This window comes from Cydia splendana, chromosome 16 (genome assembly GCF_910591565.1).
Source record: "Cydia splendana chromosome 16, ilCydSple1.2, whole genome shotgun sequence".
In the NCBI taxonomy this organism is placed as follows: Eukaryota; Metazoa; Arthropoda; class Insecta; order Lepidoptera; family Tortricidae; genus Cydia; species Cydia splendana.
The window spans coordinates 12,427,402-12,451,091 of NC_085975.1; the positions used below are offsets into that span (position 1 = coordinate 12,427,402).

At 38.1% G+C, this 23,690-nt stretch overlaps 2 protein-coding genes and 1 long non-coding RNA gene across 3 annotated transcripts; 2 read left to right on the forward strand and 1 right to left on the reverse strand.

Moving 5' to 3' along the window:
* The first annotated feature begins 1,024 nt into the window (after window positions 1-1,024).
* Window positions 1,025-6,342, forward strand: LOC134798335 (uncharacterized). The gene is made up of 7 exons (XR_010145174.1): window positions 1,025-1,133; window positions 1,672-1,723; window positions 2,488-2,523; window positions 4,710-4,733; window positions 5,140-5,172; window positions 5,699-5,722; window positions 6,277-6,342. It is a non-coding gene; the product is annotated as an uncharacterized LOC134798335 (long non-coding RNA).
* A 10,770-nt stretch (window positions 6,343-17,112) lies between these two features.
* On the forward strand, window positions 17,113-18,963 carry LOC134798322 (uncharacterized). Its single transcript, XM_063770729.1, has 2 exons — window positions 17,113-17,462; window positions 17,694-18,963. Exons 1-2 carry the CDS (start codon window positions 17,421-17,423, stop codon window positions 18,072-18,074), a joined length of 423 nt encoding a protein of 140 aa, XP_063626799.1. The 5' UTR covers window positions 17,113-17,420; the 3' UTR covers window positions 18,075-18,963.
* On the reverse strand, window positions 18,826-21,414 carry LOC134798331 (uncharacterized). The gene is made up of 3 exons (XM_063770740.1): window positions 21,305-21,414; window positions 20,610-20,844; window positions 18,826-19,600 (listed from the first exon to the last, which is right to left on the reverse strand). Exons 2-3 carry the CDS (start codon window positions 20,640-20,642, stop codon window positions 19,409-19,411), a joined length of 225 nt encoding a protein of 74 aa, XP_063626810.1. The 5' UTR covers window positions 20,643-20,844; window positions 21,305-21,414; the 3' UTR covers window positions 18,826-19,408.
* Window positions 21,415-23,690: the final 2,276 nt, after the last annotated feature.

Sequence of the window (23,690 nt, forward strand, 5' to 3'; positions counted from 1 at the left end):
TATTTTAACTGTTGATGTAGGAAAGCTAGGCGCTTTCAAGCACCTCGTAAAGTATTAGATGCTTCTGTTATCAGAAAGTGTGTTTTTATAGCAAATAGTGACTTTTTCTTACGTTTCATATGCTTTGTTTCCCATTGTTTGTAAATGGTAAAATCACGTGACCGCGCGGAACATACTGACGCAGGTCCGTCCTCTACAAGCGCTGCCGCGCGACTGAAGAGGGCGTAAGTGCGTTCGCGAGTGATGGCGGTTGCGGATTTAGTAGGTATTGAAACATAGAAATTATTTTAATGATGTTACCGAGACAAAGTGATCCAAATCATCTAGATTATCTTATTACCTATACATTTATGTAAAAAACAAGTCAAAAAAGTTTGTATTGTAGCTCTGAGATTGATTTATTGTTAAAAAAAGGCGTAACTTTGGAATTTTTTTCTATCGAGCAAAGTTTATCTAATCATGTTTTTGAGATCCAAAACATATCTGCCAGATCCTTAAGTATAAGATATATTTTTTTCACAATTTTAAAACATTGTTTCTTATATTTCCGATGGATTCAAAAAACTGGCTCGCTTAGCTCGTACGGGAAAAGCACGCCTTAAGTAACCTTGCACTTTTTAACCGACTTCAATTTCATAGAAGGAGGAGGTTCTGTATTCGGTTGTGGCTTTTTTTTTTTCTTTAAGTATTGATTTCCACCAATTTTTCTCGATCGGCACTGACCCACGCTTGTCCAGTTTCTATAAATTAAATACCTAGGTAAGTACTATGCTATTTATTTTATGACATATCGTAGAGTTAGACCAAGAAAAGTCTGCAGCGATTTTGATAGCCCACGCAGTGCAAGTGTTATTTTAAACGTCAAACTTCTATGAAATTATTACGTATAAATAACAGTTGAACTGCGTGGGCTATCAAAATCGCTGCAGACTTTTCTTGGTCTAACTTTACTAATACTCGTAGACAGCTTCAAGACGTAATCTAAGAGCGGCATGTGGTCAGGGGTTATCCGTATGTTTAAATAAGTAAATATTGACTATTATCTTGTTATAAAAGATTTGTTGAACCTCTGTAGTCACAGATCAATATTTGTGTTCGAGCGATACGCAATTATAGCCATGAACAAAATTACTGTAAGTACTTTTTTAAAATAAATTTGTAAATGTAAACATTCAGCTGGCAAGGGTTATGATTTGTAGAATTTTATATAAGCGATTTAGATGATAAACATAGCTTATCAAAATTATATTTATACGTATTGCAAAATAGAGATTTTTTAGGTGCGATTATTCGTAACTTATTGTCAACGAATTGTTTTTATGATAAGAATATACGGTACGTATACCTACATTAAAAATGTCTACCATTTAAAAATCAGTTTTGGCCTAGTAATTCGTTTGGTTTGTGTTAATTTTGGTTAAAATGTATGTTTTAATTTATCATTTAATTTGTTGTTTTTTGTGTGGGTTTTAAGGCTTTAGCAAACAATATTATTTTGTACGTTTTGTATATAGCTGGTCAAGCAGATCTTGTCAGTAGAAAAAGGCGGCAAATTTGAAAAATGTAGGCGCGAAGGGATATCGTCCCATAGAAAATTTGAATTTCGCGCCTTTTTTTACTGACAAGATACATTTAATACCACCTAATTAACCTATAATTAATTGTTTCCAGTTCGTTTTGCTGCTGGTCGCTTTGTTCGCGATTACGAAGGCGCATCCTCAAGGTAAAATATTGTATTAATAATCCAATTAAACTACATAATATTTAGCTTAGCAAGCGAAGTAATAATTAAGCTTTTGTGTTTAATTATTTTCATTGTTTCTACACGACTGCCCAAAAAAAAGAGTGTATTGTTTTCAGCGTTCATGTTTGTATGTGAGTTTCTTTATTCCACCATAACTTCTGAATGATTACCTTCAAATAGATCGCAATATGTAGGTAGGTTTTAATCAAAAATATAAGTCAGAAATAATTGCGCGGTCTTAACATCTGCATATAAAATATATAAATGTAAAAGATACCTAGTTACAATTTATCTTCAATACGTTTGAAGAACCATCTCTTTTGACACTGACATATTCGATCCAGTTGTATCTTTAGCTTTTTGACATATCTTAAAGTTGGAATCAGGGGGCGGATTTTTGAATTTCGACCGCTCGATTTCGTGTATTTCGTTAACTAATATGTGCACTACTAAGCATTTAAATTCTACTAATTTAATAGAATTGAAATCGTGTGGTCAATACCAATAGATTCCAAATTTCGATCGTTCGTATTTCAAAAATTCGCCATTTTTCACCGATTTTCGAGTGACGAAATTGAACGATCGAAATTCAAAAATCGGCCCCCAGGCCGTGAATTGAGGCCAAATTTATTTGAGATTTACCCTTCAACCAGGACATATCTCACATTCATATTTACAGTAAGTACCTATATAAAGTAAATAAATAATATACTTTACGACTTATTGTTTACCTATTGTTGCAGGAGTGAACGTCGTTGATCACGCGGGAGGCGGTGGAGGTAAATACCTAGTTATACTATAGACCGACCCATAGTCTAATAAAACATGGTCTTCCATTCCCAGAGTGACACGGGCCTACGTCACAACAACATGGCCGCTATATATAGCGCTATCGCATATTATCATATAGCGCTGTCGCATGATGACGTAGGCGCGTGTCAGTTAGGTGACCTAGAAAAGACGGGAATGGAGTACCAGGCGGAGTATATTATTATACCATGGTTTAAATCAGTCCTCGCCTGCGCGGTGCGGGGGCGACGGGGCGGTACGACTAAGGGTGGCGGGGAAGGTGCGGGCGCCGAACGCCTGCCGCTCGCACCTTCCCCGCCACCCTTAGTCGTACCGCCCCGTCGCCCCCGCACCGCGCAGGCGAGGACTGAGTTAAACGGTCGGTCTATAATAGGTCTACCGTTGAACTGAGGCGGGTGGTAAGAAGTTGTAACGGTCAGCTACTACGGACTAATTGAAGGGTTCGCAGCATGAAACTGATTTGCATATCAAGTAAGTCAGTTATGTCAAGTAAATCAAAATGTAATATGCTTAGCTTGTCTACTCTGCTAGAAAATCACCGCGCAACTTCTTTACAAACCGCCTGAGATAAGTGTAAGACCTTTTATTACATTACAAACGTAACATCACCTAAAGGGGCCCACTGATTAACAGTCCGCCGGACGGTATCGGCCTGTCAGTTGTTCGGAACTGTCAATAATTTGTTCTGAACTGACAGGCCGATACCGTCCGGCGGACTGTGAATCAGTGGGCCCCTTTAGTAAATCCCTACTACACCACTACTACTACTATACTACCTATTCCTGCTAATATTATAGGTACATGCGATAGAGTTAGACCAAAAAAAACTGCAGCGATTTTGATAGCCCACACAGTGCAAGTGTTATTTATACGTCATAATGTCACAGAAGTTTGACGTTTAAAATACCATTTGCACTGCGTGGGCTATCAAAATCGCTGCAGACTTTTCTTGGTCTAACTCTAGTAACTCTACTGTGTTTCCTCGATCGTTATTCTTGGCGTTGTCCTGGCTTTCACCACGGCGCATGGGAGCCTGGGGTCCGCTTGGCTCTATCTGGGCCCGATTCGGATTTTGAAATAGACATCTATTAGATATCTTTTAGACATCACCAAGATACGATAACGATATGTTTAAGATCTAACCTGTCAAATATGACATTTGTGCGATTCTGCAGATACTCCTGAACAATTTCCTCAGGATATGACTTAGAGATCCAATTCACATCTAATAGATATCTTACGCTATCTAACGTAAAAGTGACATTGGTTGCCCGAATTGCGCTGCAAAAGAGAACTAGTTGATATCTAAACTATAACCTATAACGTATCTAGAATGGATCTAGTACGTGTCGTGATACGTGTCGTCTCTTGTGAATATCTTGAAGTTCGAATACGGTAGTCTGTCTATTACCTCTTCTTCTTCTTCGCGTTATCCCGTCATTTTGCCACGACTCATGGGAGCCTGGGGTCCGCTTGACGACTAATCCCAAGAATTGACGTAGGCACTAGTTTTTACGAAAGCGACTGCCATCTGACCTACTAACCCAGAGGGAAAACTATTAGGCATTAGTCTGGTTTCCTCGCGATGTTTTCCTTCACCGAAAAGCAACTGGCAAATATCAAATGATATTTAGTACATAAGTTCCGAAAGACTCATTGGTACGAGCCAGGGTTTGAACCCGCGACCTCCGGATTGAAATTTGAAAGTCGCACGCTCTTACAGCTAGGCCACCAGTGCTTTTCTCTGTCTATTAAAAACCTATTCACGCTTAAATCGCTGGATTCATATATACTTATGGATGATGGCTAAACATGATTATAACATTTTCTCAGTTTATTATCCTAGAATTTGATACCAATCCTGGACCACCAACGGTGACATGTGCCTAAATTGCGGCAGTATAGGATTCCAAAATAATTTTAAAACACTACAAGTATACATATCCATTTAACATGAGCAGGTACAATCAATTACACTAGTAGCGGATATAACCATGCACCAGAAGTACATATACATATATCTACAACACTTTGTATAGGTAGGTACTATTTCTGTTGAAAGCCATTTAGAGAATAGTAAACGTTTTTGACTCGTATGTTTTCATTAAACAGTAAACACCTATTCAAGATGTAATAATAAACCTCTTTGTTTCAGTGAGCGTCGTTGATAACAACCCAGGTAATTTTATGATACATACACACTGACATACATCTTTCTAAAGCTTAACCTGTCGTCTAGCCAGGCCGGAGATCTCCGGCCAATTGTTAGTTGCCCTTATTCTCTCCCGCTCCCCACACGCGCCGTACACCGTATTTGTTACGACCGATTTTTTTTGCACCCGAGATAATTGGCAGGTGAAAAGCAGCTTTAATTTCATTTAAATAAAACTGCTTTTCGACTGGGGTTAAAATGGCCGGAGATCTCCGCCCGTAACAAATACGGGATACAGAAAAATTGACGGAGATGTCCGGCCGGGGTAGATAGAGGGGTGCTTTTTTGACAGCTTGGTAGACGACAGGTTAAATTGAATGTGAGTATACATATAAATAATATTAAAATGGTGTTTTTCATTTGTTTGTTACAGGCTACGTACATGTAGTAGACGGAGAACATCAAGGTAACAAACCTACTTATATACCTACTATAGTAAAAGTTGATTTATCACATTAAATAATATATCACTTGTAAATAATATGTGCAGGAGGGAACCTTATGTAAAAATCACGCGTATGTAGGATGTAGATACTGATCCAAATATGGACATGGACAATTGGATATGGTAATTACTTATTCTGTGCTAGTGCCTACGGCAATATAATAGCATTGTACATAATCGTATGTTACTTGCCGTTATCTTCCTATTGATATACTTACATATATTTCTTACATTACATTATATCGAGTCATCATCAAAATTACAGGGTGGAGAGTCTATTCAGAACACCTAAAACTGTAAAAAAATATGAATGAAACATTTTCGCTCCATCAGTCAAGTTAAGTCATTTTGTTATCTAGTTGGCATTACTTATACATATATATAGAGATACCAACACAATCAACTTCCACTAAGTATTTTTTTAACCCTATTAGTATTGTCTGTCGCCATTAAAAGTAGTTATAAGTACTTGTTTTCTTTTTTACAGTTAATGTCGTGGACAAGCCAGCAGGTACGTTACAGCGCCAATTATTTCCACCACTGAAGGCCCTATCCTGACACATACATATTTCTTCTTGTCTAATCTCTAAGACCCATCATATTCTTTTTTTTAACCTTATAACCTTAATTGGATGAATTTCAATGAAAATCCTACTTTATTTAGTTTATTAAAGGTTTTAATTATACTGAAACAGAGTGTACATTAGAGTGTGCAATTCAATGGCACATTGGGACTTACGAGATTAAAGGAAGCAGTTCTTACTCATAGGTCGAACAGGCGGCCTAGCCAAGGTGACAATCGCTGGCGCTTCGCCATCGAATCGCTTTGTGTCTCTCTATCACTCTTCCATATTAGTGTGACAGTGACAGTTGCTTTTTTTTTCGCTACGTAGCGTTAGCGAATGGCATGTTGTCTACGGAGCCTGATTCCTCACTGCCACGGTAACTCCCATTTGGATTGGATTCAATTACTTTGACGGCGAAATTGACTAAGAATATTATTAATATTTATCCCATGAAAATTAACGTCCATGTCAAAATAATCAATAGGTATAATAATTTCAGGACCTCCGAACGGAGCAAGAGGTGGAGGCAACTGAACAGAAGAACCAGATGACTTCTATTCTAATATTAGGTCATTACCTATGAAATTGGCGTTTTGTTCGGAGAATTTCAACGAAACACGAATTTCCATACAATTAATTTTGCGGATATTTTTTTGATGGCTAATTCAAACCAAACAAAATTTTTCCAGTAATTTTTGACACCTTTAAGGTATGTTTTCAATATCTCCATTTCTTGAAAATTGGTACCATTAGAAAAATATAAGTAATTTTAATACTCGAACCGACAGCACATGAAAAGACCTATTTTCAAGGCTTAATTCTGAACACTTAACAATAAAAAATAACAATTAATTGCTGTCAAGCAGTTTGGCGAAATCATATTGTAGTTTTATTGTAATTGTGTATGTACTTTTGTAAAAAAAAAAAAAAACTAGGATCAGACTTATATCTATGAACAAAAACGCCAATTTCATAGGTAAGGACCTAATACAAAACCTTAAATAAAATAACATAATAATATACTTAAATAATACAAAATAATGTTTTAAAACTCTATGATGGCGTTATTATTGTGGCTTTGTGTAATTAATGGAGTTGGAATAACAAAAATTTTAATATGTACCTTGAATATCGAATAGTTCAGTTCATAGTGTCGAATAATCGAGACTGAATATCATAAACATAACGTATTTGTTGAATTTAATGAGTCGATATTTTGTGTTAAAAGACGCAAAAAAAGTTTAAAATAATGTTACAGCAAATATGACCGTTGAAGTAGATGATACAGCACTATACGATGCTGTACTTACATTTTGTTGTAACTTAATTGTCAAACGTTATTGATTAAGTGCGCAGCGTGTTTTCCTCCTCCTTGCGTCGTTATCCTCAGTGCTGAGGGTCGTGATCTCGCTTCTGAATCACCTTCTCTCTCACAATTTCTTTCCATCTGGTTCTGTCCTTGGCGGTGTGGAGAGCCATGTGGACTGTGGAGTCAAGAGCGGTGCGGATCTGGTCGGACCAACGTATTGGACTGCGTCCACGTCCCGGCCTTTTCCCATCCACTTTGCCGGTCACAAAAAGCTTTTCGAGGCTGCCACCGTCTTTCCTTGCTATATGACCGAAGTACTCAAGGACTCTGGGTAGACATACGGATGACAGCCGCGACGAGATCTTGAGTTCTCGCAGTATGGAGACGTTAGTCCGAAATGCTGTCCAGGGGATACGAAGCATCTTTCTCCAGCACCACATCTCGAAAGCGTCAATGCGTTTGCGGTCAGCAGCTTTCAACGTCCAAGTCTCAGCGACCAAACCAGTTTGGTTTTAGTTTTTACGGAAATGATGCGTTCTTTCCAGATATTTTCAAGCTGAGACATGGCGCTCTTGGCCATGCCAATTCTTCTGCGCACTTCCTTCTCGCACGAACCATTGTTGCTGATGATGGAGCCTAGGTAGATAAAATTGTCCACTGTCTGGAGGCCCAATGCAGCGTGTTTTAGTATTTATTTATATTTATACTTATGCTAAAGACTGACAAACAAAATATGCACTGCACATATGACACATCAATTGCCCTTGAATGTAGAAATTAGTTACAAAGTACAACTTGTAACCAGTTGTAAGAGTTGCGTTGAGAGTTGAGTTGTGTGAGTGTGTTGATTTGGGCTCTACAGACGTCACCAATAATTACATGCGATTGCCGATTTTGAATACATAGTCGACTACTGCAAGGCATTCAATCGATCAATCAAATTCAACAATTTATCATAGACATATCGGTCTAGTTTGTGGATCCCTTTAAATACGTAAACAAGACAACAAGGTGAGAACATGTATTTTTTCTGGTCCAGGATATTTATTTATTTATTTAACATTTATTGCACAAGGAAAATACAAACGTACAAAAGGCGGACTTAATGCTACAATCATAATATTATAATATTATGTATAATCATTCACGGGTCCCACACAGGTCCCACAGCTTCCAAAAATAAACACGTGACCACAGAATAAATAATAGTACTAGGTACAGAAGACTCACTCTCTAACAAAACGCGTCTGTTACGATCAGGACAGATATGGCCGCTAGGTGGCGACAGCGCCACGCGCGGCTTATGGCTAGCCACCAAAATTGGTGTGGAACGGACGTACTTTTAGCTACCTGTTGCAAAGCGACGAAATCCCGGAGTGAGCCACGCCTGACGTGACCCTGTATCACATACCCAGCATTATATTGTGTGATATATTGAACATTGTATGTACAACCTATTGACCTGCCGAGTTGGGCAATGAGGTCAAGTCCGATCGGCATCCGTGGACAAATTGGAAAATAACCTCGTCGTAAATAACACGACCGTACCTACACGTTCTTTGTACCCTTTCCTGGGTGAAAAAAAAACAACAGGTAAAACTTATGAAAACCTAACAAGCTTTACCTGACTACAGTTAATTTTGAATAGATTTTGACATGACACCTTAATTATCAAAATCTTACCAGTACGCTACGTCTTACGTAGGCGAACAACGCGCGAACGCGGCGCGGCGCGGCGCGGCGCGGCTAAATCAATCCTTTGATGCCCATAGAAGTGTCCTACGTAAGCGATCTCGTTGCGAACGCGGCGCGGCGCGATTTGCACGCGAATGTCGGGCGGCGAGGCGCGGCGCGGCGCGGCGCGGCGCGGCGGCGGCGCGGCGAGACGCGGCACGGAAAAAACAAACCGTTGTTGCATATGGAAGTGTCCTAGGTGAGCGAGTTTGACGCGATGGCGAAGCGGCGCGGCGGCGGCGCGGCGCGGCGCGGAACGGGCGCGATCAATCCATTTGATTTTTAGACGCGAATATGACGCGGCTAGAGGCGTTGCGTATATAGAATTACCGGCTATGATTTGATTAGTCGACTCCCGTTTGATATCTTTATAGGTTTTCCTGTAATCTATAGGCACAAAACTAAAAAATATTCAAATTCGCGGAAATTGGCACAAAAGACTTAACTCCAGTAGCGTCTATGGCACTTACGACTATTCTGAGTTCGCTGTAATAAAGATTCGGCAAAGTAATTTATGTCATTATTTTAATTTTTTTAAGCTAATTGCGAAGTTACAGCTCACAGAAAAGAGCAACTACTTTGGTTTTTAACCGCCTTAAAAAAAAGGAGGTTCTCAGTTTGACCGGTATGTATTTATGTATGTATGTTTGTCCGTGATTTTGATGCGGTTTTCAGTGGGATTGAGAGTGCGAGTGCGAGTGCGAGTGGGAGAGGGAGTGGGTCCCTGTATTACGTGCGCGCAGCAAGATCAATCGATCGTCATAATGAGACAAAAATAAATAAAACGAAATAAAAAAGTAAAAATATAAATAAATCAATTAAAAAAAAACAAACATAAAAGCAAAATAACTTAATATAATTTCTTTAAAAAAACCGGCCAAGTGCGAGTCAGACTCGCGTTTCTAGGGTTCCGTACATAATTCCGACTCCCGCTTGACTTCACATTTCTAATAGGTTTTCCTGTCATCTATAGGTAAAGAACTATTTTGTATATTTTTTTTTCAAAATTTTAGACCCAGTTGTTTTGGAGATAAATGGTCATTTTTTGGCTATTTTCTTAAATAACTTCGAACCTATGTATTTTAAAATTATAAAAAAAACATGTCCATCTTTAAGTTACTAATGTACATATGTGTACCAAATTTCAACTTAATTGGTCCAGTAGTTTCCGAGAAAATAGGCTGTGACAGACGGACAGACAGACAGACGCACGAGTGATCCTATAAGGAGTATAAGGGTTCCGTTGTTTCCTTTTGAGGTCCTTCCAACCCACTGAAAAGCACAAAATATTTTTTTATATACCAGACCCCACCCCTATCCTTGTCCAGTCCCTATCCCGTCGTAAAGCCAATTTCTGCCAAAACGTAATTAATCCATACTATCCATACTATATTAATACTAATATTATAAATATATATAATATTATAAAGGCGAAAGTGTGTCTGTCTGTCTGTTACCTCTACACGCTTAAGCCGCTGAACCGATTTAGTTGAAATTTGGTATAGGGATAGTTTGAGTCCCGGGGAAGGACATAGGATAGTTTTTATGTCGGTAATCATCCCTGAAGAGAGTGCAAGGGGGGGTGGAATTGAAAGAGTTAATGAATTGCCTAATAATTGAAGCAAGCAATGCGCGAATTGAATCATTGCTATTAGAATTATCCAGGCGCCATACCTACTTTAGCTGCTGTCACTAATTCCACGCAGACGAAGTCGCGGGCAAAAGCTAGTAATATTATAAATGCGAAAGTGTGTCCGTCTGTCTGTCTGTCTGTCTGTCTGTCTGTCTGTTACCTCTTCACGCTTAAACCGCTGAACCGATTTTCATGAAATTTGGTATAGAGATAGTTTGAGTCCCGGGGAAGGACATAGGGTAGTTTTTATCCCAGAAATCCCTCTTTAAGGGGGTGAAAAAGGGGGTGGAAGTTTGTATGGGGAATCAACAACCTTTTCTTCAACAATTCTTCAACTTCTACTTCTCTAACTTCAACTTCTCCAACTCGAACTTTTCCAACCTTTTCAACGTCGTTAACTTCAACTTCTTCAACCTTTTCAACTTCAACTTTAACTTCTCCTACTTCAACTTCTCCTACTTCTTTAACTTTTTCAACTTCATCAACTTCTCTAACTTCAACTTCTCCTACTTCTTCAACTTCTTCAACCTTTTCAACGTCTTCAACTTTAACTTCTCCTACTTATTCAACTACTTCAACCTTTTCAACTTCAACTTCTCCTACTTCTTCAACTATTTCAACCTTTTCAACTTCTTCAACTTCAACTCCTACTTCTTCAACTCGTCCTTCAACTTCTACTTCTTCAACTTCTCTAACTTCATCTTCTCCAACTCGAACTTCTTCAACTTCTCCAACTTCTTCATTTTCTACTTCAACATCTCCTACTTCTTGAACTTCAACTTCTCCAACCTTTTCAACTTCTTCAAGTTCTCCAACCTTTTCAACTTCTTCAAGTTCTCCAACCTTTTCAACTTCTTCAACTTCAACTTCTTCAAATTCGACTACTCCAACCTTTTCAACTTCAACTTCTCCAACTTCCTCAAATTCAACTTCAACTTCTCCAACTCTAACTCTTCCACTTTTGCACCTTCATCAACTTATCCAACTTTTTTTAACTTCTCTAACTTTTTCAACTTCCTCAATTTCTCCAACTTATTTATTTTCCTACTTCTTCAATTCATCCAACTTCTTCAAATTCTCCAACTTTTTCAACTTCTTCAACTTCGACTTCTCCAACTTCTTTAACTTCAACTTCTCCAACTTCTTCAACTTCAACTTCTCCTACTTCTTCAACTTCAACTTCTCCAACCTTTTCAACTTCTTCAACTTCTTCAAATTCAACTTTAACTTCTCTAACTCGAACTTAGTCAACTTTTTCAACTTCTCAAACGTCTTCAAGTTCTCCAACTTTAAATTGTCCAACTTCAACTTCTCAAACTTCAACTTCAACTTCTCCAACCTTTTCAATTTCTTCAACTTCTCTAACTTCAACTTCTACTTCTTCAACTTCAACTTCTTCAACTTCGACTTCTTCAACTTCTTTAACTTCAACTTCTTCAACTTCTTCCACTTCTTCAACTTCAACATCTCCTACTTCAACTTCAACTTCTCCAACCATTCAACTGCTTCAAATTCTCCAACCTTTTCAACTTCTTCAACTTCAACTTCTTCAAATTCAACTTCAACTTCTCCAACTTCTTCAACTTCTCCAACTTCAACTTCAACTTCTCCAACCTTTTCAATTTCTTCAACTTCTCTAACTTCAACTTCTCCTACTTCTTCAACTTCAACTTCGACTTCTCCAACTTCAACTTCTACTTCTTCAACATCAACTTCTTCAACTTCGACTTCTCCAACTTCTTTAACTTCAACTTCTTCTACTTCAACTTCTCCCAGTTCTTCAACTTCAACATCTACTTCTTCAAGTTATCCAACCTTTTCAACTACTTCAACTTCAAATTCAACTTCAACTTCTCCGACTTCTTCAACTTCTCCAACTTCAACTTCAACTTCTCCAACCTTTTCAATTTCTTCAACTTCTCTAACGTCAACTTTTTCTACTTCTTCAACTTCGACTTCTCCAACTTCTTCTACTTCAACTTCTCCAACCTTTTCAATTTCTTCAACTTCTCTAACTTCAACTTCTACTTCTTCAACTTCGACTTCGCCAACTTCCTTAACTTCAACTTCTTCAACTTCAACTTCTCCCACTTCTTCAACTTCAACATCTTCTACTTCTTCAACTTCAACTTCTCCAACCTTTCAACTTCTTCAAGTTCTCCAACCTTTTCCAACTTCAACTTCCCCAACTTCTTCAACTTCAACTTCTCCAACTAGAACTGGTTCAACTTTTTCAACTCCTCCAACTTATCCTACTTCTTCATCTTCAACTTCTTCAACTTCGACTTCTCCAACTTCTTTAACTTCAACTTCTTCAACTTCAACTTCTCCCACTTCTTCAACTTCAACATCTTCTACTTCTTCAACTTCAACTTCTCCAACCTTTCAACTTCTTCAAGTTCTCCAACCTTTTCAACTTCTTCAACTTCAACTTCTCCAACTTCTTCAAATTCAACTTCAACTTCTCCAACTCTAACTGCTTCAACTTTTTCAACTTCTCCAACTACTTCAACTTCTCCAATTTCGACTTCTCCAACTTCTTCTACTTCAACTTCTCCAACCTTTCAACTTCTTCAAGTTCTCCAACCTTTTCCAACTTCAACTTCTCCAACTTCTTCAAATTCAACTTCAACTTCTCCAACTAGAACTGCTTCAACTTTTTCAACTCCTCCAACTTATCCTACTTCTTCATCTTCAACTTCGACTTCTCCAACTTCTTTAACTTCAACTTCTTCAACTTCAACTTCTCCCACTTCTTCAACTTCAACATCTTCTACTTCTTCAACTTCAACTTCTCCAACCTTTCAACTTCTTCAAGTTCTCCAACCTTTTCAACTTCTTCAACTTCAACTTCTCCAACTTCTTCAAATTCAACTTCAACTTCTCCAACTCTAACTGCTTCAACTTTTTCAACTTCTCCAACTACTTCAACTTCTCCAACTTCGACTTCTCCAACTTCTTCTACTTCAACTTCTCCAACCTTTCAACTTCTTCAAGTTCTACAACCTTTTCCAACTCCAACTTCTCCAACTAGAACTGCTTCAACTTTTTCAACTCCTCCAACTTATCCTACTTCTTCATCTTCAACTTCTTCAACTTCGACTTCTCCAACTTCTTTAACTTCAACTTCTTCAACTTCAACTTCTCCCACTTCAACATCTTCTACTTCTTCAACTTCAACTTCTCCAACCTTTCAACTTCTTCAAGTTCTCCAACCTTTTCAACTTCTTCAACTTCAACTTCTCCAACTTCGTCAAATTCAACTTCAACTTCTCCAACTCTAACTGCTTCAACTTTTTCAACTTCTCCAACTTCTTCAACTTCTCCAACTTCGACTTCTCCAACTTCTTCTACTTCAACTTCTCCAACCTTTTCAATTTCTTCAAATTCTCTAACTTCAACTTCTCCTACTTCTTCAACTTCAACTTCTTCAATTTCGACTTCTCCAATTTCTTTAACTTAAACTTCTTCAACTTCAACTTCTCCCACTTCTTCAACTTCAACATCTACTTCTTAGACTTCAACTTCTCCAACCTTTCAACTTCTTCAAGTTCTCCAACCTTTTCAACTTCTTCAACTTCAACTTCTCCAACTCGAAATTCTTCAACTTCTTCAACTTCGACATCTCCAACTTCTTTAACTTCAACTTCTCGTACTTCTTGAACTTCTACTACTCCAACCTTTTCAACTTCTTCAACTTCAACTTTTCCAACTTCTTCAAATTCGACACTTCTTCAAATTCAACTTCAACTTCTCCAACTAGAACTTCTTCAACTTTTTCAAATTGTCCAACTTCTCCAACTTTAAATTGTCCAACTTCAACTTCTCCAACTTATTCAACTTTATCAACTTCTCCAACTTCTTCAAATTCAACTTCAACTTCTCCAACTAGAACTGCTTCAACTTTTTCAACTCCTCCAACTTATCCTACTTCTTCATCTTCAACTTCGACTTCTCCAACTTCTTTAACTTCAACTTCTTCAACTTCAACTTCTCCCACTTCTTCAACTTCAACATCTTCTACTTCTTCAACTTCAACTTCTCCAACCTTTCAACTTCTTCAAGTTCTCCAACCTTTTCAACTTCTTCAACTTCAACTTCTCCAACTTCTTCAAATTCAACTTCAACTTCTCCAACTCTAACTGCTTCAACTTTTTCAACTTCTCCAACTACTTCAACTTCTCCAACTTCGACTTCTCCAACTTCTTCTACTTCAACTTCTCCAACCTTTCAACTTCTTCAAGTTCTACAACCTTTTCCAACTTCAACTTCTCCAACTAGAACTGCTTCAACTTTTTCAACTCCTCCAACTTATCCTACTTCTTCATCTTCAACTTCTTCAACTTCGACTTCTCCAACTTCTTTAACTTCAACTTCTTCAACTTCAACTTCTCCCACTTCAACATCTTCTACTTCTTCAACTTCAACTTCTCCAACCTTTCAACTTCTTCAAGTTCTCCAACCTTTTCAACTTCTTCAACTTCAACTTCTCCAACTTCGTCAAATTCAACTTCAACTTCTCCAACTCTAACTGCTTCAACTTTTTCAACTTCTCCAACTTCTTCAACTTCTCCAACTTCGACTTCTCCAACTTCTTCTACTTCAACTTCTCCAACCTTTTCAATTTCTTCAAATTCTCTAACTTCAACTTCTCCTACTTCTTCAACTTCAACTTCTTCAATTTCGACTTCTCCAATTTCTTTAACTTAAACTTCTTCAACTTCAACTTCTCCCACTTCTTCAACTTCAACATCTACTTCTTAGACTTCAACTTCTCCAACCTTTCAACTTCTTCAAGTTCTCCAACCTTTTCAACTTCTTCAACTTCAACTTCTCCAACTCGAAATTCTTCAACTTCTTCAACTTCGACATCTCCAACTTCTTTAACTTCAACTTCTCGTACTTCTTGAACTTCTACTACTCCAACCTTTTCAACTTCTTCAACTTCAACTTTTCCAACTTCTTCAAATTCGACACTTCTTCAAATTCAACTTCAACTTCTCCAACTAGAACTTCTTCAACTTTTTCAAATTGTCCAACTTCTCCAACTTTAAATTGTCCAACTTCAACTTCTCCAACTTATTCAACTTTATCAACTTCTCCAACTTCTACAGCTTCTCGAACTTCTTCAACTTCTCGAACCTCCAAGTTGGAGTGGTGGTGGAAGTGATGTTATGATAGAAAAATATGGTTGTCTGTAAAGTCGGTTTACGGACGATAATTTTGCGTGATAACGTCATAAGAAAACGTTACCATGGAGATTTGTCCACAACGTGACACTTTTTCGTGCATGCTACCGGTGTTCATCGATTTATAAGACGTTATCACGTCAAAATTAATAAATAAATAAAAGAAAATAATATCTTAATTTCGTTACAAATAAAGAAAGTTCGCATTTTTGACTAGGGGCTATTCATAAATTACGTCATTTCAAATTAGGGGGGGGGGGGTCTGGACATCGGATGACGGTAGCATGAAGTAGGAGGAAATGGGGTCATTTGAAGCATGATTTTTGGATGATTATAGGGGGGGGGTCCAAAATCGTCAAAAATCGATGACGTAATTTATGGACAGCCCCCTAATTGTAATTAGTCATCCATTTTGGGGGCGAAAAGAAGGATGTAATAAAAAGCAGATTTGTTTAAAAATTATGGTACCCAAATTACTAATTCCACGCAGACGAAGTCGCGGGCAAAAGCTAGTACCTAATAAGCAAATTAATAACCACCCGGGTAATTGTGTACTTAGTTTTTGATGGCGGTGCCAATTCAAAATCCCAGTAAACCAAAATTTTAGACAACGAAGAACGCTGCACTTACTTGCATAACCACATAAAGACATAGTTTACTCATAATTTAAATACGAATTTACTAAAAACCGTGTCTGCGTGCGGCCATGGCGATCGTGGAGTGTCTCCCTAGTCGGACAAGGCCGCCGCGCCGCGCCGCGCCTTCGCCGCGTTCATGTGTGAGTAGGACACACCTATACGTATCAACGTTTTGTTTCACCTCGCCGCGCCGCGCCGCGCCGCGTGTTCGCCGCGCGTTCGCCGCGCCGCGCCGCGCCGCGCCGCTTCGCGTCTAAATCGCTCATGTGTGAGTAGGACACACCTATACGTATCAACGTTTTGTTTCTTCCTCGCCGCGCCGCGCCGCGCCGCGCCGCGCCGCGCCGCCGTCGCGAGTTGTTCGCTTACGTAAGACGTAGCGTAAGCCAATGTGGCTATTCCGTCATAGGGGCTATTCCAGACGGAATAGACACTAGCGTTTTTCTGGAACAATTAACAAAATTGATAATTTCAACGGCAATATACGCTCGCGGACGGAATAGTCCCTATGACGGAATTAGCCACATTGACCTTACCAATTTTCGTGGAGCTTATGAGATACTCCTAAAATAAACCTGTTTTAGCTATAGTAGAGTAAAAAACAAAAAAACGATGCAGAACCCTATTTAGCACAAGAAAATACAGCCAATTCAGTAGCCGGCCTCAAGCAAAACACCGCTAATAATACGTTTTAACTTCTAAACAAGCCTCGTTATACTAATCCACAGTCATTCTTATTAATCAGCGTGCCTCTAAACGGTATGAAAGGCGATCAGTTTGTCTCTCTCCAATACTTTAACAATAACAGAGACATCGATGCAGTGACGTGCCGTTTTTTAGAGGCAACAGCCTTAGTTGCGACATGAGCGGAGGAGGTAACCGCGTAGTTATGTTGACAAACAGTCAGTCTTTCGCGTTTGCGAGATATATTTTATTCGGTAGTACTAATAACAATCAGTTTTGTGATCAATGGAGCATCTTCAATATTCTCGGTGACATCACGCACTAAAGGAGACCAACTGACTTTAATTGAATGCGACGAGGTCTGCTCAAGGCGGCTGTTTCTATACGACTCCGCTTGCGACACTCGCTTCAATCGCAGTAAAATATATTCAAAACTCTTGTTCATATTGACAAAACATGACCCAGTACATCGCTGGCTTGATCTGCGCGCTAGTCCTGGTGAGTTTACATAATCTTAACTAATATTTGACGTCTATTTACCACTCAAAACCTAAACGACGAATGTCTTTAGCATTTAACCAATAATTCGTCGACAAACGTAATGTTATGGCGCGATACCACTTTAGTTGAAAAGGCGTAACTGCCATTATAAGTTTTATACGAATATGCTTTTTGAATTCGGTTTAACTCGATATCAAACCAGTTTGGTGACTTTTGTTTCGATTGCAGGCCGCTTTTATGGTCGTCTGGTTTGCTTACTGCATGTTCGTAAGAGAACGCCATAAGGACGAGCATCATTACAACATTTCGGATATAATAAAGAGGAATACGATACTATCAGAGCTTGAAGCTTGCGAGACGACAGAAGAGAAGAAGAGTGGGCTGGTGGCTGGTGTATTTATTCTTCCGTCGCGGCACAAGCATAAGGAGAAGGAGAAGGAAGAGAAAGATGATTACGACAAGAGACCAGATTACCCGGAGAGTCCAGTGCCTTTACAATTGAGCACAGAGAAGCTAGTGGAATTGTTGAACGACGGTGAGAAAGATGACTTTTATAAGGACGGCACGCTTGAGATAGGCTCTAATGCGACTTATATTAGTGATGTTTAGGTATTATTGTGTAGCATAAGTGCCATTTTCAACCAAAAGAGTCTTATCGGTTGTCAATAAAGCGCTATTTCCATATAGCTTCAATATAAAATCAACCTTATCGACAACCGACAATGTTACCACATTTCCATCCTTTTGGATAACGTCACATCACGTAAGAACCAGTGAAATCAATACAATTTGCATTAAAATCTAAATTTTGTTATCTGCCTCTATCGCTCGAATACGCAAGAGCGATGGACAGGCAAACAGACGGGCAAACGAACGAAGTGTTTTGCGGTTATATCCTTGGTTCATAATATTTTGAAAACATACTCTACTACTAATATGGTGGACATGGTGGTGCATTTAAATACTGCATTAAAATGTCAGTCAAGAGATTATTGTGCGAATCTTTATACGAAAGTACTTGGACGTTTTACCATTAATTGAGCCGATGAATGGAGCCATGCTGCTGATGTTTAATTGCCATTGTGTATTATACAGCCAGTGACAAAATGTAGTAAGTTTAAAGACATATTTCACGGTTGCATGTCGAGATTATTGAGTCTAATTACCTAACTTGCACCTAATTTGGACTCTCTGTATGCTGCAGATATACATAATATACGTAGGTATACTTATATAAGAATATACTAATATAAAAAATAGCAATTAATAAATTATATGAATTATCACGTAACAAAGTTGATACTAAGGCGAATAATTTTTAATTTTATAGTGATTTTTTGTAAAATTAAAACTAAATACAAAATGTTCTCATTTTATTTTTCATCTTACATTTAAATATAACCCCTGTATTTAAGCAAAATAACATATTTTCACACGATTGCAAAGACTTGCCAATAAATCCCAATTAAACATAACCAATATTTAATTAACTCCTTTATATAAAAAAAAATTAAACTTTTATAATTATAAATGTATTAGGTACTGATAACGATATATGTAACAGATGTCTGAGGCCGGTAGAACTGGAAAACTGCGTAATAACGGCATTTGATGTAACAGTGTAAGGCTGCGGTCACACTGCGAGGGAACCTGCCAGCGATCGAAAAGTTTCCAGTGAAAAATACAACTGCAAGCGTAAAAAAACTATTTATCATTTATAGAAAAAAAAAATACATTTAACTGAATGTTAAAAGCCAGTTAAAGTGAAAGAAAATATTGAGCACTTTAAAATCGGCTCTCGATAAAATTTCAAGCAAGTGGAAATCTCGGGAAATCAATGGAGATTTTACAAATGTGGCGACAAAATTACGAGTAAGATTTTTTCTTTTGCGTTTTAAATTAACTTGTAAAAAACCTTTTAACTTAAGCATAATAAAAAGTTGTCAGTTGGTCAGATCTTTGATCCCGTCGGCCATTTTGTTGACAACGCTGCGCTCGGTAGGCTTGAAGACGTGCACGACGGCGTCGCTCGCGTCGCTGAGCGTCTTCACCATGTCGTTCCAAGCGCCTTTCATCGACTCCATGATGTCGCGCTTCTCTCGGACGGGTGAGGCCGACACGAGGGCGAAGAGGACCTGTTAAATACATTTTAATATTTAATTGTTCATGTAAGTATAATGTAATAAACGTAAGACAATGTAGTGTGCTAAGGCGAGCTTATTCCTGTGATCCTCTTCCAACACACCTCATTAAAATGAACTAAACCTAGCCCTAGGCCTATTAGTATATTGGACACAAGTAATATGAATGAATGTCTTGCTATTTCAGTCAGTCTCGGTACAAATAGTACTGATATTGACTGAACTAGCATGACAAATACGAACGTTTCCGAGAAAATACGATGGAAAACAATTATGCACTAGATCTACATGCATCGGTATTTTTATTTAAGTAGTAATATTAAGATCTCTATGGGTGAGTGTCCAGTAAAGGGCCTAGCACCCGTCTGTGTTAATTTGAATAATTAGCATGTTTTACGAGTAAATTATTCATGCTCGATAGCTGTTCCGAAGAATTTTTGTTCGATGTTGCGTTTACCAAAATTTCATATGTCCGAAATTTAAGCTTTTTAAAATGATCGTGGAGAAGCCATTTAGCGTATGTTAGGTTATATTCTGTTTTTTCGGGGAACTACGCGGTTTAAAAAAAAAACTTTTTCGGACAAATTAAAATTTGGCATATGAATCGGACGAAAATTCTTCCGAAGTGAAAATTACCGATACAAATAACACATCAAGGATATGAGACATCTCAGATATATACATAATTGCATAAATTAAACCGTTTTATAGTACAACTTGTTTTCCAAAAATTAAATGAATAACTATTTCATTTTAACACAGATACATATAGATACACAGACTATAGTCCAGTACTACCATATGGTCCAAAAGTAACACGTAATATCAAATCCTCTTTTTCTTTTTTATAACATTTTTCTTCCTTTTATGAAATACTTTACCTCAGAACTGCAACATCCAAATAAAATTCATGCCTGAAAGAAGATATTGTTATGTTTGGGCCATACTTGGGAGCTTTAGGACTATAATTGGACAATTCTACGGCATTTAAAGGAATACTTACAATGCACACCAAGATTGTTAATCGGTAATCCATGGTCCAAGATATCCTTAAACACAGGCAATTCAGTAAAAACAGAAGAATGCTCGACAATGTCCTCTTTTATGTACAGCAGGCCCGAAGTTTTAGTCGCTACTGGTTCTGGATACAATGGATCAACAGGATGCTCCGATTTCGCTCGTATCACGCACGTGTGTCATAGTAATCAGCCGACGAAATTGCAGGACAATGGACGGGGCTGGAGCACAACAACCAGTGATGGGCACTCGCATCTTACTCGATATATCATCTCATCGAAATCGATACGGTATAAAGATGACGTTCTGATGTCAACTGCAGCAATTTCCTTAATTAAATGAGTGACGTTTACCGCCACATTACTGCCGCGATAATGACCTTAATTCCAGCCAGCGGCGGTAAGAACACCGCAATAGTAACGCTGCTGCAGTTGATATCCAAACGTCACATTTAGGCTTGTTCCCGGTTCATAACAACTTCATAACCACTAACTAGTATTGGAACTGATAAGAGGATTCCAGCAAACCATTACGCATTCTTACTCTGTCATCGGAGCCAAACCAGTAGTAAAAGTCTGCTAGTTATGTAAATTGGCTTCGTACGGGGAAGAAGCTGATTTTAAATCGATTATTGACTCTAAATACTTAGGTAACAAGTAAACTGTTAAAGTAGGTACCTACTTGAACCCCGATCCTTATGATTAAATATTATAAGCCCGTATATGTGCTGGGCATATACCTTCTTTCATGCACAAGAGGGTGCATACTCTCATGACGCAACCACACCAGACCTATTCCATGAACATTAAAAGACCTTTAATTGGATTTTAAGTGGAAAAGTTATTAAGAAATCAATTTAAACGGTTGTAAATCTTTGATTTATGATGGTACGGTAATGCACCAGTGGACATTACTACGTGTTACTACCGACTCCGGTTCATTTTATACAAACATTAGTGTTTAACATAATATTGTTGGTACTATCTTTCCCGCACGCGAAACAATGATGTTCCGGACATTTCGAAGGCGTAGGTACGTGGGGCCGAACTCATCGTAGTGTTATTCTCTTTATTCTTTTTATTTCTAAGGTTAAGTTAAATATAAAAACACATACAAGAACGAACCAGCAGCGGGACAAGACCACTGTAGTTAGGGCCGCAGAGAGAGGAACATACAGACTATCTGCGCCGGATCCAAGACTACCGCCTGCATCTGACCCTTGAGCCAGCCATTCTCTCAAGGTGTTGGTCGAGACTCTTTGCTATGAGACCATCGCTGAAACAACTACTTATCAGGACAATGATCGTCGAATCAACATCCCACATGGCGGGTATTTAGTGCCTGATTATTGAAAATGAAGCGATACTTATGTTAAGTGAATAATTGTATATGTAACAGATCAAATAAATACGAATAGATTTATCGATTCCAGTCTAAAGTTTGAGTTCGTTTAAAACCAGAATAAATAAACAAATGGTCAGTGTAGCATAAATCGGTCATGTTCATCCATCACTTCGCCACATTGGCTACGCACGAAGCAGTTGGCCACACGACACACCTGATTATCGTGATGTGGGCGGGGCATATTGACTTGTGGTCATCATGGGGGAAATCAGAGGAAGTCGATCGTTACGGTGACTTCGCAATACACATTATTTGTCGTGTACCTAATATGTTTGTTTGGGAAACTTGCTGAGGATAGACGGATGGCACATCGCGTAGACTATATAAAAATGACTGTTTTAGAGTCACTATTTTTTGCACAACACTAATAAGGTAATAAGACAGGAGGAATAAGTCTATTTAGACAGATAGAGGAACCATCCAATGAGAATTGGTTAAAGTTTAGCGCCTTTTATAATTAATAATTATATAAACGGATACGCCAGTGCTGTTTTTAATCGTGCACAGAACAAATGCCATTTATTTCGACTAGCAAATCTTTACCGATGTTATTGAAATAGACCACAAAAATATTTTTAGGTAGGTGTATACGAAAAAGGTAGAGGGGCCCCTGGATAATGTTGTCTGGAGTTGAACAGACCTTCACTTATTATTCTGTAAAACGACTTACACGAACCAGTTTCGGTGTGATCTAAAATTATCGACAGACGTTACGGATCCTAAGAACACACGTATAATGGTTATCAAAGAAGATGAGCTCGATAAGAAAAGAGAATAGCTCTAGTCGACCAAATACCTAATTCAATCAAGGTAATTGACTTGCACCGGCTCGTCCCCCAGCCGACGAGACTCAATGACTTATGACAGTTATGACTGAACGTTGTTATGACCTAGCCAAGAATGCTTGAATGGATAAGTGAATAACATTACACATTTACTTCCTATTTTACAACGCAATAAAAGAAAACAGGACAGGAGTGGCATAAACAAATAGGTAAATATTATAGGATATTTTTACACAAATTAAAAAAAAAGCCCCACAGTAAGCTCATTAAGGCTCGTGTTGCGGGGTACTTAGACAACGATATATTTAATATATAAATACTTAAATAGAAAATACCCATGTGCTCATCACACGAACAAATGCCCTTACCAGGAAACTATATACCCCTTTGAATTATTCTAAAGTAGAATTAAGAGAAATAACGACATTAGGTTGTCTTATAAAAAGTTTACAAGAAAAGTTTAAACTATTTTTCCAGATTTTTCTTCAAGCTAGCGTTTTCCCGGCCTAGCGCCAGGCTCCGCTTTCCTACTCAATCTTCTCCACTGTGCCCAAGTGCAAGTTAAATAATATTCTTCCACATTATACTTATACAAATGTATTTGAAAACAAATGAAAACATTAATTTCTAAACGCAAATATCCAAAACGTCTCCTTTGTTAAGACTAAAGTGGAGAACCCGTGCGAAATAGCCTCTTTATTTTTTATTTTAGTTTTTCATACAAACTTACGTAGTCCTCATTTTCGTCTCTAGAATATCCAGAGATTATAGAAAACATTATTGAAAATATTACTGGGCATAAAACAATTACAACAATTTAGTTGTATATCAACCACGCAGGGGGCGTTGAATTTGTCGAATTTATAATTATTTATGAA